The sequence below is a fragment of the Tupaia chinensis genome, unplaced genomic scaffold (assembly GCF_000334495.1).
Source record: "Tupaia chinensis unplaced genomic scaffold, TupChi_1.0 Scaffold000215_1, whole genome shotgun sequence".
Taxonomy (NCBI): Eukaryota; Metazoa; Chordata; class Mammalia; order Scandentia; family Tupaiidae; genus Tupaia; species Tupaia belangeri.
Window position 1 is genome coordinate 2168540 of NW_006159690.1, and position 13040 is coordinate 2181579.

The 13040-nt window shown below is 35.3% G+C and overlaps 1 protein-coding gene across 2 annotated transcripts in view; it reads left to right on the plus strand.

Annotated features, from left to right (window-relative positions):
• ATG4C (autophagy related 4C cysteine peptidase) overlaps nt 1-13040 on the plus strand; it is a 90623-nt gene that overhangs the window by 54457 nt on the left and 23126 nt on the right. For both annotated transcript variants that reach the window (XR_003549255.1, XM_014587484.2), the window contains exons 9-10: nt 6587-6665; nt 7333-7409. Coding sequence is in view for 1 of the 2 variants with exons in the window: in XM_014587484.2 (XP_014442970.1) it covers nt 6587-6665; nt 7333-7409 (156 nt within the window). In the remaining variant the exon portion in view is untranslated. The remainder of the gene's footprint in view (nt 1-6586; nt 6666-7332; nt 7410-13040) is intronic.

The window sequence follows — 13040 nt, forward strand, 5'->3', positions numbered from 1 at the left end:
TGAAATGGTGTTCTCACTCATTGGAAGCTAGAAGATCTGATTGCATTGAAGTGTAAAGTGGAGTGGTAGATACTAGAGGTTGGGGAAGAGAGGGTGAATTGGAAGATGGAGAGAACTTGGTTAACAGATACAAAATGAACTTGCACGTAGGTAAGAGGACTGGATTCTACAGTACTGTAGCACAGTAGAGTAACTACGGTTAATAATGTTTCATTGTATATTTCATAATATTGCATCATCAGAAAAGCTGTGACAAATTTTTGCATAGAAAAACATGTCATGACTTTTCCAACAACCCAGAAGATATAAGAGAGGGATTTATGTGTTTACAACATGAAGCAATGGTAAATGTTTGAGATGATGAGTAAGTTTATTCCTCTGACTTGATCATTATGCATGTATTCATATATTTTAAAAATTGTACTGTAGGGATTAGCAGATTGCATAGTGGTTATATCACTGGACTCCCACATGGTTGACCATGGTTCAAATCCTGGACCTGGTGGCTTCAAACTCATGCCAGGCACATGTGTGTGTGTGCCCAAAATCCTGAGAGGAGACTGGAGGAGAAAGCATTGCATGGTGGATAAGGTGGCTGGATTCCACATGGCCATGCCTTCCTGCAAGGAGTGATTTCTCACTTTCTGTCTCTCTGTCTCTCTCTGTCTCTCCAGCAAGCACACACACCCTATCGCAAAAATCTCTCTTAAAAAAAATTGTACTGTATCCTATAAATATTTACAACTCTATGTCAATTAAAATGATAAAAATACACTTTAACAACAATTTACCTAGCATTTATATTAGGTGTTATAAGAAATCTAGAGATGATTTTAATTATACAGGAGGATGTGCATAGTATTTGTTATACGCAAATACTATGCTGTTTTATATAAGGGACTTGAGCATTCATAGATTTGATATCTGAGGGAGTCCTAGAACAATCTCCTTGGGCTACCAAGGGACAACTGTACTTACTTTCTGATTAAGATTATAGTTCTTACATTATTTTTCAGAGTTTTAATAAAATTTCTCATTTTTATAGTCTGTTTTTAAGGCCAGAGATGAAATTCTTCAAATGGGATATTGTAGGATAGAGTGCTATTGAAATAGTCTAGATTTTTCCTTTGTGATTCAGTACCAATTTGTTCCTTATATAAAGCATTAATTCCCTATCATAGTCTCTCTGTATGTAGATACAACATACATCCTCCGGCTAAATTGTTCCCATTCTAAAAAACATCTAGAGTGGTTGTTAACATAATATTGGAAGTCTTCTTGTTGGTATATTGACTTTTCTTAATAGTCACCAAGATTTTGTAGGGACACTTGTTCTGATAACACTGTAATATATTAATAACATATGTGTCCCCCAAATAAAGATGCTTGACATCTTTATTTCTTCCTTAGTAGAATTATTGCTGAAATATAAGAAGTTGTGAACTGCTTCATCTAGAGAACCTGTTAAGTTTTTCAAACTTCTGGCATGTTCTCATCTGTAGGTGGGTTCTAACCAAATCCGAATTGGATTCTCTCTGCCTTTGTTTACCATGAGAGGATTAGGCAATGATAGAATTTGGGAACAGACTGCATTAGCCAAAACTCCATTCCTGGTGTAACATGCTACAGATGGTGTTTGATGTGTTTCATTTGGTTGAGATCTTTGCTCTTTGATGGTATTGGTAGTATTAACAGTTGGCAGCACTGCCTAATGCTCTTATATGAGTTATTGGAGCTGGAACTGTAGTAAAACAAACTGAGTAAGCTGTTAAGGTGATCCTCAGTGCCTAGCAATAGAAATTATTCAGTAAATATTTGTTGGGCCAGCTGGTGGTATGGTGGATAAGGTGGCTGGATCCCACATGGCCATTGCACAGTTTGAGTCCTGGATCTGCAACTTGAGGAACAAGTCAGGCATGTATGCATGTTTGCCCAAAATCCTGAGATGAAGAAGGAGAAGTGATTGCAGCATGGCACCCCCTGAGTGGTGATTTCTCACCCCCTCTCCTGTGAGTGTACACGCCCTATAGTAAAAGATGTATAGATAGATAAATATTTGTTAACTTTCATTCATATAAAACTTTTCAGTATAATTTTAACTCAGTTTGTTCTCACAATATCTGGTTATGGATTCTTTATAAAATAGAAATGACATGAAGTTAAGTGATGTGTTCAAGTTCAGAGAGCAAGCTGGTAGAGACTGGAACTTTCTTGACTCTTATTCCATTGCTTATTATACTTCTCCCTAGAATATGGACTTTTAAAAATAGAGCATTTCCTTGAGCTTCTCTCACTTGATTTACACTGTAGCCCACTAAAATGAGAGACTAGAGACTATTGCAGCATTTTAATTTTTCAGCGATCAGGTAAATGGCTGAAATGGTTGAGTGAATTAGGTCATATGGTAGATGTTGTGCTTGGCCAGAGGGGGCAGTTAGGTCAAAAGCCAGAGTGAGAGCATATAAAGAGGTACTCAGAAGTGAAAAAGTAATGTATTTAATAGCTCTAAAAAGAGAATAATTTTCTCATCCTCTCCCTCCACCATCTTTTGTCAGCAGTTGCACTGTCAAATCAATATATCTTATCATCTAAAATTCACCATTTAGTTAGTTAGTTTATTTATTTATTTATTTATTTAGGTAAGTATGTGTGTTCACCAAAAAAGACAGAGAGAGAGAATGAAAAATCACCCCCCAGAGGAGATGGCCATGCCATAGTCCCTTCTGTTCCATTCTCCTCCTGGGATTTTGGGGATACATGCACATGAGCCAAGCATGAGTTTCAAGCCACCAGGTTGAGAACTTGAACTGCAGTCAGCCATGTGAGAGTCCAGCACCTTAATCACCATGCCACCTGCTGGCCTCATAGTTCTATTTTTGAAATTTGTTAGTCAAGGTAACCCCACAGTATTTCAGAAATATCATAGCATCCTACTACATTTTATGAGGTGAAAGAATTTTAGGGGTGCTTCATCAGCCTTCACCATGGGAAGTTCGTTCATTCATTCATTCATTTATCTATCTGTCTACCTATCTATCTATCTGTCTATCTTTTGAGGACCTAGTTTGAGGAAAATACAGTATGTTCTTTTTCTTCAGCAAAACAAATGAGGACTTTCCTTTATTTTAAAGAATTTTTAAAAATTTAACTTTATTTATTTATTCATCCATTTCAATTTGACCAGAGAGGGAGAGGGAGCTAGAGAGAGAAGAGGGAAAGGGAGAAAGCAAGCCGCCAGGTCCAGTACTTGAACCATGGTCGGCCATGTGGGAGTCCAGTGCCCTTTACCATCATGCCACCTGCCGGTCTCAAGGACTTTCCTTTTTGACTGATTACTTCAGTCCTATTTATTGCTTAATGGACCCAGGTCAATAAGGATAAAGAAGCTTTTTTAAGACCTGAAGTGTGTTTCAACTCTCCAAAGACACTGCCTCTCATATGTAATGCATTTAGCTCCTAATTTGCTTCTAAGTGTTTATTACTAAATCTGCTCTAGTCTGTTGCAAAGGAAATATAGATGTCAAGAACCAAAATCTTTCTTCCATTACTTGGAACCATCCTTTTTCTGAGAAGAAACAGTGCTGCTTCTTTGCTATGTATTTTTTTTTTTCTTTCTTCAGGTATAAGAGACTTAGAACTTGCTCTTCCTCATGATTCCCTCTAGCATAAACATTGCATTTCAGCCAGTCAGTTTGCCTCAAGTTAAAGTAAGACAGTCTCCAGTTAAGGATTTTTATTTTGGGTGGGGAAACAGTCCATTATTATTCAGTGAATTTTTGGGATACAATTTTATCTTAAATTATTTTTTAGTTAGCACTAAGATTTTAAATTAGCATGCCTTCTCTGTTTAACTTTTCCAATTTTGTAGCTCTTATTTCCAAAAATCCTCTATGATAGTTTTACAAGACTGAAAATATATGGAGTTTTTCTTTGGAGGTTGTTTATTTTCTGCTGCTACAACATAATACCTGAGACTGGGTAATTTATAATGAACAGAAATATATTCTCTTATAATTCTGGAGTCTGGGAAGTGGGAAGACCAAGATCAGGGTGTTAGCATCTGATGAGGGCCTTCTTACTGAATCCTCACATAGTGGAAGGCAGAGGGGCCAAAATGGGTGCACTCTGTCCTCACATGACAGAAAAGCAGAAGAGAGAGAACTCAGTTCAGCAAGGCCCTCCCATCGCCCCTCCCTTTTTTTTTTTAGATTTTTTTGCCATAAGGAGTGTGTGTTTGCCAGAGAGAGAGGGAAAGTGATAAATCACCTTCCTAGGAAGGTGATTGGCCATGCCACAATCCCTTCTTCACTCTTCTCTCGGGATTTTGGCCATGCATGCTCACATGCCTGGCATGATTTTCAAGCCAGCAGGTTTGGGACTCAAACAGCAGTTGGCCATGTGGGAGTTCGGTGCCTTAGTGACCAGGCCAAATGCTGGCCCCTAGCAAGCCCTTTATATAGTGACCTGAATTTGTTTATGAGGACAGCATCATTATGAATAAGCACCTCCAAAAGACCCACCTCTCAACATTGTTGCATTAGGTAGTCCGGTTTTCAGCACATGGATTTTGGAGGAGAAACATTCAAACCACAGCAAAAGGTTATTTATAACAACCTGAAACAACTTGACATATGTATTTTCTTTGCATAGACTAGAGTAGATTTAGCAATTTAGGTGTTCATTTTAGGAGTTTTAAAGCACAATTTGTAATCTTCATAAAATAAAATATTTTGCAGTCATTAAATACTATAATGTAGATCTATACCAATATGAAAAGATATTCATGATGTAATGAGTGGCAAGGTCATGATTTCATGTATTATGTGATGCCACATATATAAATCTGTATTTCTATCGTTGAGTGTGTTTTTCTTTTCTTTTTCTTTTTTCGTTTTTCTTTTTTCTTTTTTCTTTTTTTTTTTGCTTTCAGGCATGTGCACTTGCTGGAGAGACAGAGAGAAAGCAAGAAATCATCCCCCCGAGGGGATGGTTATACTGTAGTCCTTTTTCCTCCATTCTCCTCTCAGGATTTTGGGCACACACTCACATGAACCCGGCATGAGTTTGAAGCCACTGGGTCTGGAACTCAACTGTGGTTAAACATGTGGGAGTCCAGCACCTTAACCACTATGCCACCTGCTGGCCCCTAAACTTATATTTCTAAAGATGTTTCCGATTATTACCATATAGATGGATGGAATACCTTCTTAGGTGTTCCCCCAAATGTTATTAATGATGAGCTCTGGGCATTGGTCTAGAGGAGATTTGTACTTTTTTCTGTATTTCCTGTTATGTGTATTTTTTTTTTTTTTACAATGACTCCATGTTATTTTTAGAAAGCAATTAAATTAAAAACAAAAACCATCTATGGTTTGGTTACTTGTTAAAGGAAAAGGAGCATGTTTCCCTATGTTTGTTCATTTGTTCTTTCTTCCGTTCTTTCTTTTTAAAGTTTGTTTCTTGAGACAGAAAGACAAGAGACCCTGCACAGGGTTCTCACCATGCTATGACCCTTTTCCCAGTCTCCTGGCCAGCCAGGATCACAGGTGCATAGTGACGTACCTGGGGTGCTCAGGTTGACCCAGGATCTAACCCTGGGGCCTCCTATATGGCTCCAGTGTTACACAGCAGTGCCCTACCACCAGCACTGCTGTGGCTAGGCCTCTTTATTTTTCTGTTTTCTAGATTTCAAGAATTCTCTCATTTATGAGAAGGAAATATACCTATTATTCAATATTTTTTGTTTTATACATCTACTTTATCATGATTAGTGTTTTTAAGATATGCCATAATTAATTCAGGAAATATTGACATTGATCGATTCCACTGTGTGTGTATAGTGTGTATAGTAGACTCTACTATTTATAAACTAGGTATAAAGTGACTTGGTCCAACTTAGAATTCTACTTAGAATAGATGCTGAGGGACATATAAAACAATTTATTGAGGTATCCTTGGTATTTTACGTTACTAAAATAAATTGACTTCAAGTATAATAATTATTATTATTTTCCTTAGATTAAGTGTTTTTCATTGTTCTTTTTATTTAAATAAGCTAGCATAAGAAATTTGTCAAGTGAGTGCTGTTAATTAGAGAAAGTTTTCAGTTTTGGGTTCTAATACTTTAGGTTCAATAAAAGCAGTAGTTAGGACTAAGAACTATTTTCAGCATTTCAAAAAGCCTGATAAAAATAGTACATTGATTGCAGTATTGCTGTGTCAGCTATCTGAAAGGGCCAGTGTTTTGGCTTTTGCAGAAATTTTATTGCTTAATGTGGTAACATGAATATTTCTTTGTCTGGCATATAGAGGTTGTTGCTGATCATAATATTTGCTTTATTCATGTTAATGTTGAATAATTGAAAGAAAAGAGAAGGCATTTTGGAAGATGAGGGTTTTAGAACGTGGGACAAATGTAATAAAAATAACTGGTGTTGAAAAGTTAGGAAACTACTGGGTTAGGGTTTAAAAAAAACATAATAAAAGAAAAAGAAAAGTTAGGGAACTAATATTTGTAATACAAATTTAGCATTTGAATAATTATCATTCATCTCTTGATTCAATTTCTATTAATTTCTTTTAATAGGGTATTTTAAGCCTTGAATATTGTGTTGGTATTATTGGTGGCAAGCCCAAACAGTCATATTACTTTGCTGGATTTCAAGGTTAGTAATTTAGTAAAGTGTATTTCTCCTCCTCCTTCTTCTTCTTCTTTTTAAGTCAGAAAGTTAATATGAGATCACTTAGAAACAGGATAATTAACAGAGCAAAACAAGTACCTTACACATTCATTAGTCCTACCATAGCTACTCATTTGTCACTTGGTCCACAACATAATTGGATTCTGTAAAGTATATGTTTAATTTCTGTTATTGCATAAACAAGGCATAATTTATTGGTTTCACTAAACTTCAGAAGACACTGCTGCCACATTCTGGCAGTTGCTATTTACATATTTACTTTTTACCAGTTTTAGTGGTGCTAGTTGATGATAAAATGACAAGCAATATGTTCTTCCTGTCAGGATAAAGAAGTGCAATACATTTTTCATATGCAAACTGTAGAATATAATTGTGTGTTTGTGAAAGTAATTTTATCACCAAAAATTAAATGACAGTCTCATCACTTTATAAAAATTCTGCTTATACAAGCATATTTGATTATGCAAAAGTTAATCTATCCTGTGCAAACCTATGTTTCAGTCAATGAATATCAGTCTGGCAAGCTGTTACTCCCAGGTTTTTTTCAGCTGCTCTACATAGAAATTGGATTGTAAGCAGTGTAATAATAAGGTGTTTTTTGAATTACTTGTCTTCTGTTTTGTCCTTGTAGATGACAGTTTGATTTACATGGATCCTCATTACTGCCAATCTTTTGTAGATGTCAGCATAAAGGATTTCCCTCTTGAGGTACTCTGGATAAAGAGCTGGTATTGTTTTCTTGCCTTATGAAGCAAACTAATTATTTAGAGATGTGCTAGGTAGCCATGCTTTTACAGTATTACAAGTTAATAATATTTTGCAGACTTATAAAACCATAATCAACACAGTGGTCAAAGGTTAAGCGCTTTGTTGCTGAATTTTAATTTATAATATACTTTCTTCTTCATTTATCTTTGTCTCTAACTTGTTAGATACCCTAGCCCTACTAAAATAAATGATCAAGCCTGCAAGTAATTTTGTAGAAAGACAGCTAAACAGCACTGAAGAATTAAAAATGTTAGGCATGTTTAAAAAAAAAAAAAAGGAGAAAAAGAAACAAGTGACGGACTTGGGTTACAGTGACAAAGTGACTCAGTGAGGTTACCTGCCAAATTATTTTGCTTTAAGTGTAATTAAATCTTGGCCTGTAATTAAGAAGTTGTGGAGAGCTTAATTTGGCTTCTAATATTTGTTTTTAGCTTATATTTATTAGCCTCTTCTTTTCCTTTATATAGGTCCTTTTGTGATCCAGCATTTTACGTGAGAAAAATTTGAGAAACTTTTTGAGATGGGAGAAATATAATTATTACATGGTTTTGGATCTTGTTTTTTCAGCTGTTGCTTTTATAGACTAAAATAATTTTGTATCAGTACAATAAAATAATTTAAATCATTTAGTGGCATGAATCACTAATTCTCAAGGGCTTAACAAGTGAGAAATATGGTCCAGTACTTTGTTTTAGTAATACCTTACTAGCTGATCTAATACCTAATAGAATTTAAGGGATAGATTACGAAAATAGAGACACTGCAAGATTAAAATCTGGTCCACAAAGACACATCAGAGTACATCTTAGCGTCTTTTGTGAGCTACCACTTCAGCTAAAAAAAAATATATCGAGCTCGGAGATCAAGTTGACTTTCTTCTTTCTTTCTTTATAGTGTCTTGCATGTAAACCTCAATAAATATTTGCTTGTTAACTGATTGATGCTAGGGAAGGCACTATGGAATTGTGCTGTAGGAACCACATTACAGTTTTCTTCTTTAGCATGGTAGTCTTACAGGACTGGTTTTTGTGAATAAGTTCATTTTCAATGTGTCAGTGCCACATTGATTATTAATAAATGGTAAATATATGAGATTCAGATGGAAAATTGTTCATAGTATTTTAATTTTACCTAAAATTGGCAAATTAAAAGATTTTTAGTCTTCATTATTTGGGCCAGTAGGAAGAGACTGTGTTTTGAGACTGGTGTTTTGAGACTCTGCAAAGGGACCAGGCGAATGAATATCCTGGTTATGTCTACATGACCAAGATTAAAAAGGTGACAACACATTAGTCTTTTGTATCACTCTAGGAGTGAGTCATTAAAATCTAAAAGGAGGATGGTGCTAGTGAAAATATAAAGGGAAGAACTGACTTGAAGACTTGGCTTTGTAAATTTGGTGAGATTGAGTAACTTCTAAAATGCACAGAAGCATTTATTCTTTATACATTGGAACACAAATAAAATAGGCTTAGATATTATCGTTTCGAGTTTCTGTTACAATAACTTACCTAGATAATTCCCATGAAAAGTTTTTCATTTTTCCTTAATGTAGAGATTTATCTTAGATTATCTAATTAGTAGCATCATTTATTTTCCTATGAAAGTATAATATAAAATAATGACAGGGTTGTCTGTCTTTGTATAGGAATAAAATTTTACTTTTTGCTTTTTATCATACTTCAGGCTATAATGCTTTAAGTGGAGATGTTTTAACTGCCCTGTATTATTAACCATCCTTGCTCTGCTCTATCAGTTGAGTATTTAAATGTTGAAATTTTGCAGTTGATTGATGTAATAAATTTTTTGTGCATCCTAAAACCACCTTTACATTGTACTTCAGTTATTAAATTCATTTCTATAGGGAACTTTTTTGATCCACACTTCTTTTTGATCAATACCTCTTTTTGTTAAATAGATGGAAAAATGAAATCTTAGATCTTCTACCCAATCTCATGAAAATAATTGTTGATCTTTTAAGTAAATAGTGCCCTAACTCTAATAGGATTGAGGAATTGCTTTTTTAAAAAGAATTATTTTATTTAACTTTCTTTCTTTCTTTCTTTCTTTCTTTCTTTCTTTCTTTCTTTCTTTCTTTCTTCATTCATTTAAGTATGAACAAGAGAGGGACAGAGTGAGAGTGAGAGAGAGAGAGAGAGAGAGAGAGAGAGAAATGAGAAAGCACCCTACATGGAATTGGTCACACAGCACTCATTTTTCCATTTCTTTTTCCTTTTGGATTTTGGGCATGCATGCCCAGGCATCTGGGGTATTTTTTAAGCTGACAGGTCTGGAACTTACATAGTGCAGTTGGATATGTGGAATCTAGTCACCTTAACTAACCATGCCACCTGCTGGCTTGAGTTTTCTTTTTCTTTCCTAATTTCCTAAAGGGTGCATGTATTTGCCAGAGAGACAGAGACAGAAGGTGAGAAAGCACCCTTGGGGAGATGGCCATGCTGCAATCCTTTCTCCTCCATTCTCCCTTTGGGATTTCGTGCATGCATGTATATATGCCCAGCGTATTTTTCAGGCCACCAGGTCTGGGACTCAACCCACGCAGCCAGCCAAGTGGGATTCAGCTGCCGTAACTACCATGCCACTGGCTGGCCCATGGCCCAAATTTTTAACATTTTGAAACCAAGTATGACCAACTCATTTTTTTCTTTTTAAACTATCATCTGTTGAGCTCTTTCTAGGTGCAAGGCACTTGATGTAAGCTTTTTATTTTTATCTTTTATTTTTAAATTTCTTATTGATACAGTAATAGTACATATTTATGAGATATATTATGTTTTGACACATGTATACATTGAGTAATGTATGTGGGCAGTCGTCTGTGTGTGTATATATGTATATATTATATATAATTTTATTTATATTTATAAAAATAAGGTTTTTCTAAACCATAGACCATTGGTTTGTAGTCTTTATGATATGCTTTCAGAATGACAACTTTTTTTAAAGAATTATTTAAGTTTATTTCTTATTATTATTTCCCATTTGATCGGGGGGGCGGGTGAGAAAGCAAACCACCAGGTCTGAGACTTGAACCGTGGTCAGCCATGTGAGAGTCCAGCGCTTTTTACCACCATGCCACCTACTGGCCCCAGAATGACAACTTCTAACTCTTAGAAATACCAAATTCTAAAAGATACGAAAAACCTTAGTAAGAGACATTTTAGTCTGCTCTGATTCCTGGGTCCCTAGTTTCCAAGTTTTAGACTTTAGTTCCATACAGTAGTGACTGTTTTAATCTGTCCTAGTAAATTCAGAAATAGTGGCATTAAAGCTACTAGAATTATGTGATATGTTCATCTAGGTAGATAGGGGAGTGCATTTATTAGTGAAAGATAGACCCTTTATGAATTATATATGTGAACTGCAGTTAATGGAAAGTTTTTAGTAAAGATATTCCCTAATTAACTATCTTAGGAAATGTCATCTAAATTTCTAAAATAGCACAGCTAAACCTAAAAGTATTTGTTTCAGTGCTGTTTATGTATTTAGGTAATAGAGTCCACTATTCCAAATAATGAATCTGGAACAGTGACTGACATTTAGCAAGTGCCTAGTAACTATTTGTTGAGATGATGAATAAATAATGTTATATATAATGAAATGAATGAGAGTTGACTCTCCCTGGACACTTTTTCAGAAGTATATTTCAGTGTCACTAAAGTATATCTTGTAAATACTCTTAAAAATGTATTTGTGAAGTAGAAGCTTCTACCCCTATCAATTATCAGAATTTTTTAAATGAAAAAAGAAGGGCTGGCTGGTGGCCTGGTGGGTAAAGCGGGTGGGTCCCCTATGGCCACCTGTTCTTTTTTGAGTCCTGGATTCGTGGCTTGAGAAACATGCCAGGTACGTGTGCATACATGCCCCAAATCCTTACTACAGGAGGCAGAGGTGGAAGAGGATGGGGTTGCACCATGGCATTCCCTAGTACTGACGCAGTGACACTCAATGGCAGTTTCACTTTTGACTGATCTGAGATTTGTATCTGTGTTTTTGTAAGTTCTTTGTAGAAATCAAAAAATTCATGAACCCCAACTTTATTTATTTATTTTTGTAGTTTGTGATAGGACATATGTGCTTGCTGGGGAGAGAGAGGGAGAAAGAGAAAGAAAGAAAGAGAGAAAGCGTCTCCTTCGCCTGGGGGGGATGGCCACAGCACAGTCCCTTCTTCATTCTCCTCTCAGGATTTTGGGCACGTACACACACGTGCCCAACATATTTTTCAAGCTGCTGGGTTCAGGACTCAAACCGCTCAGTTCTCAGTTGGCCATGCGGGATCCAGCCGCCTTATCCACCTGCCAGTAGCAGGCCTCATGCATAGCAGTTTAGTATTTGTCATTATTATCTCTGAAGACTGTGGCGATACAGTGAAATAGCAGTAAGCCTATTCTGGTCTAGTGTGACTGGTTCCACATGAAAATTTAAAAAAATGCTTTAGTATGATTCAGCACATCCTTGTCCATGAATTCAGAAATATATTATTGGATCTTATATAAACTTTGGCCTTCTGCCTTATCCCCACATAGGACAAACCAAAGAAGCATTCTGTGGCTTTGGAATAAACTGGGCAAATAAATGACTATTTTGAGACACCATGTATATAGAATAGTTTCTTGTTAATGTGGCCTTAAACTGTGCCGTATATACCCTAACATACTTCTGCATATTCTGTATATTATTAATTAACAAATTTACTCAGCTTTTCTGTGTCTTTGCAGATCTGTTTTTAATACCCCTTTGCAAATAAACAGGTGAAATTTGGTTAGAAAAAGTCCAATGAGGACAATACTTGTGATATCTGGCACCCTGGAGGTTTGAGGTAGCGAGGTTGGATTCACTATGTCAATGAGCTTAGCATGGTTTTTTTAGAAGTCATAGTTTTGAAAACTCATTTGTCTAGATTATTTACTGACATGTTATTGAATTCAAATTAATATACAACTAAATTAATACGGAAAAAAAGGCAGCTTAAATGTATTAAATGGGTTTTGCATTTCTGATAACATGGGACACCAGTTGGGTCACTAAGATGTAGGATGAGACAAAAGAAAGTCATTTTGATTGACTCACTATGGACATAACACATATGAAACTGTATTTTTCCACATTTTTATAGATAGTTTTAAGTTAAAATCCCTTAGTTTTAGTACTGAATATAGGGAAGTTTTAAGTTTATGAGTTAAAATTTGGTCTAAATTATTTCTTAATCTTATTCTTGTAATTAAAAATATATTATAGAATACATAATGAATTTCTCACACTTGTCTCCCATCTGCCTAGTTCTCTTCCTCTTTCCATACTTATTAATTTTTATATATCTGTACATAGTTTACTTATTCAACTATAAACAAATATAAATATATAGTTTTATGTTCCTGTCTTTACACAAACTTCTTTCTTTATACAATATAGAAAAGGACTTTGATAGTATCAATGATTTTTAGGAACAGGTTATCCAAACATTCAAGCATTTAAAAAAAAAACAAACTTTAAAAGATAGTACTAAGTATGTTGGTAAAGAGCAAAACGATTGGAATGATTAGCTTTATA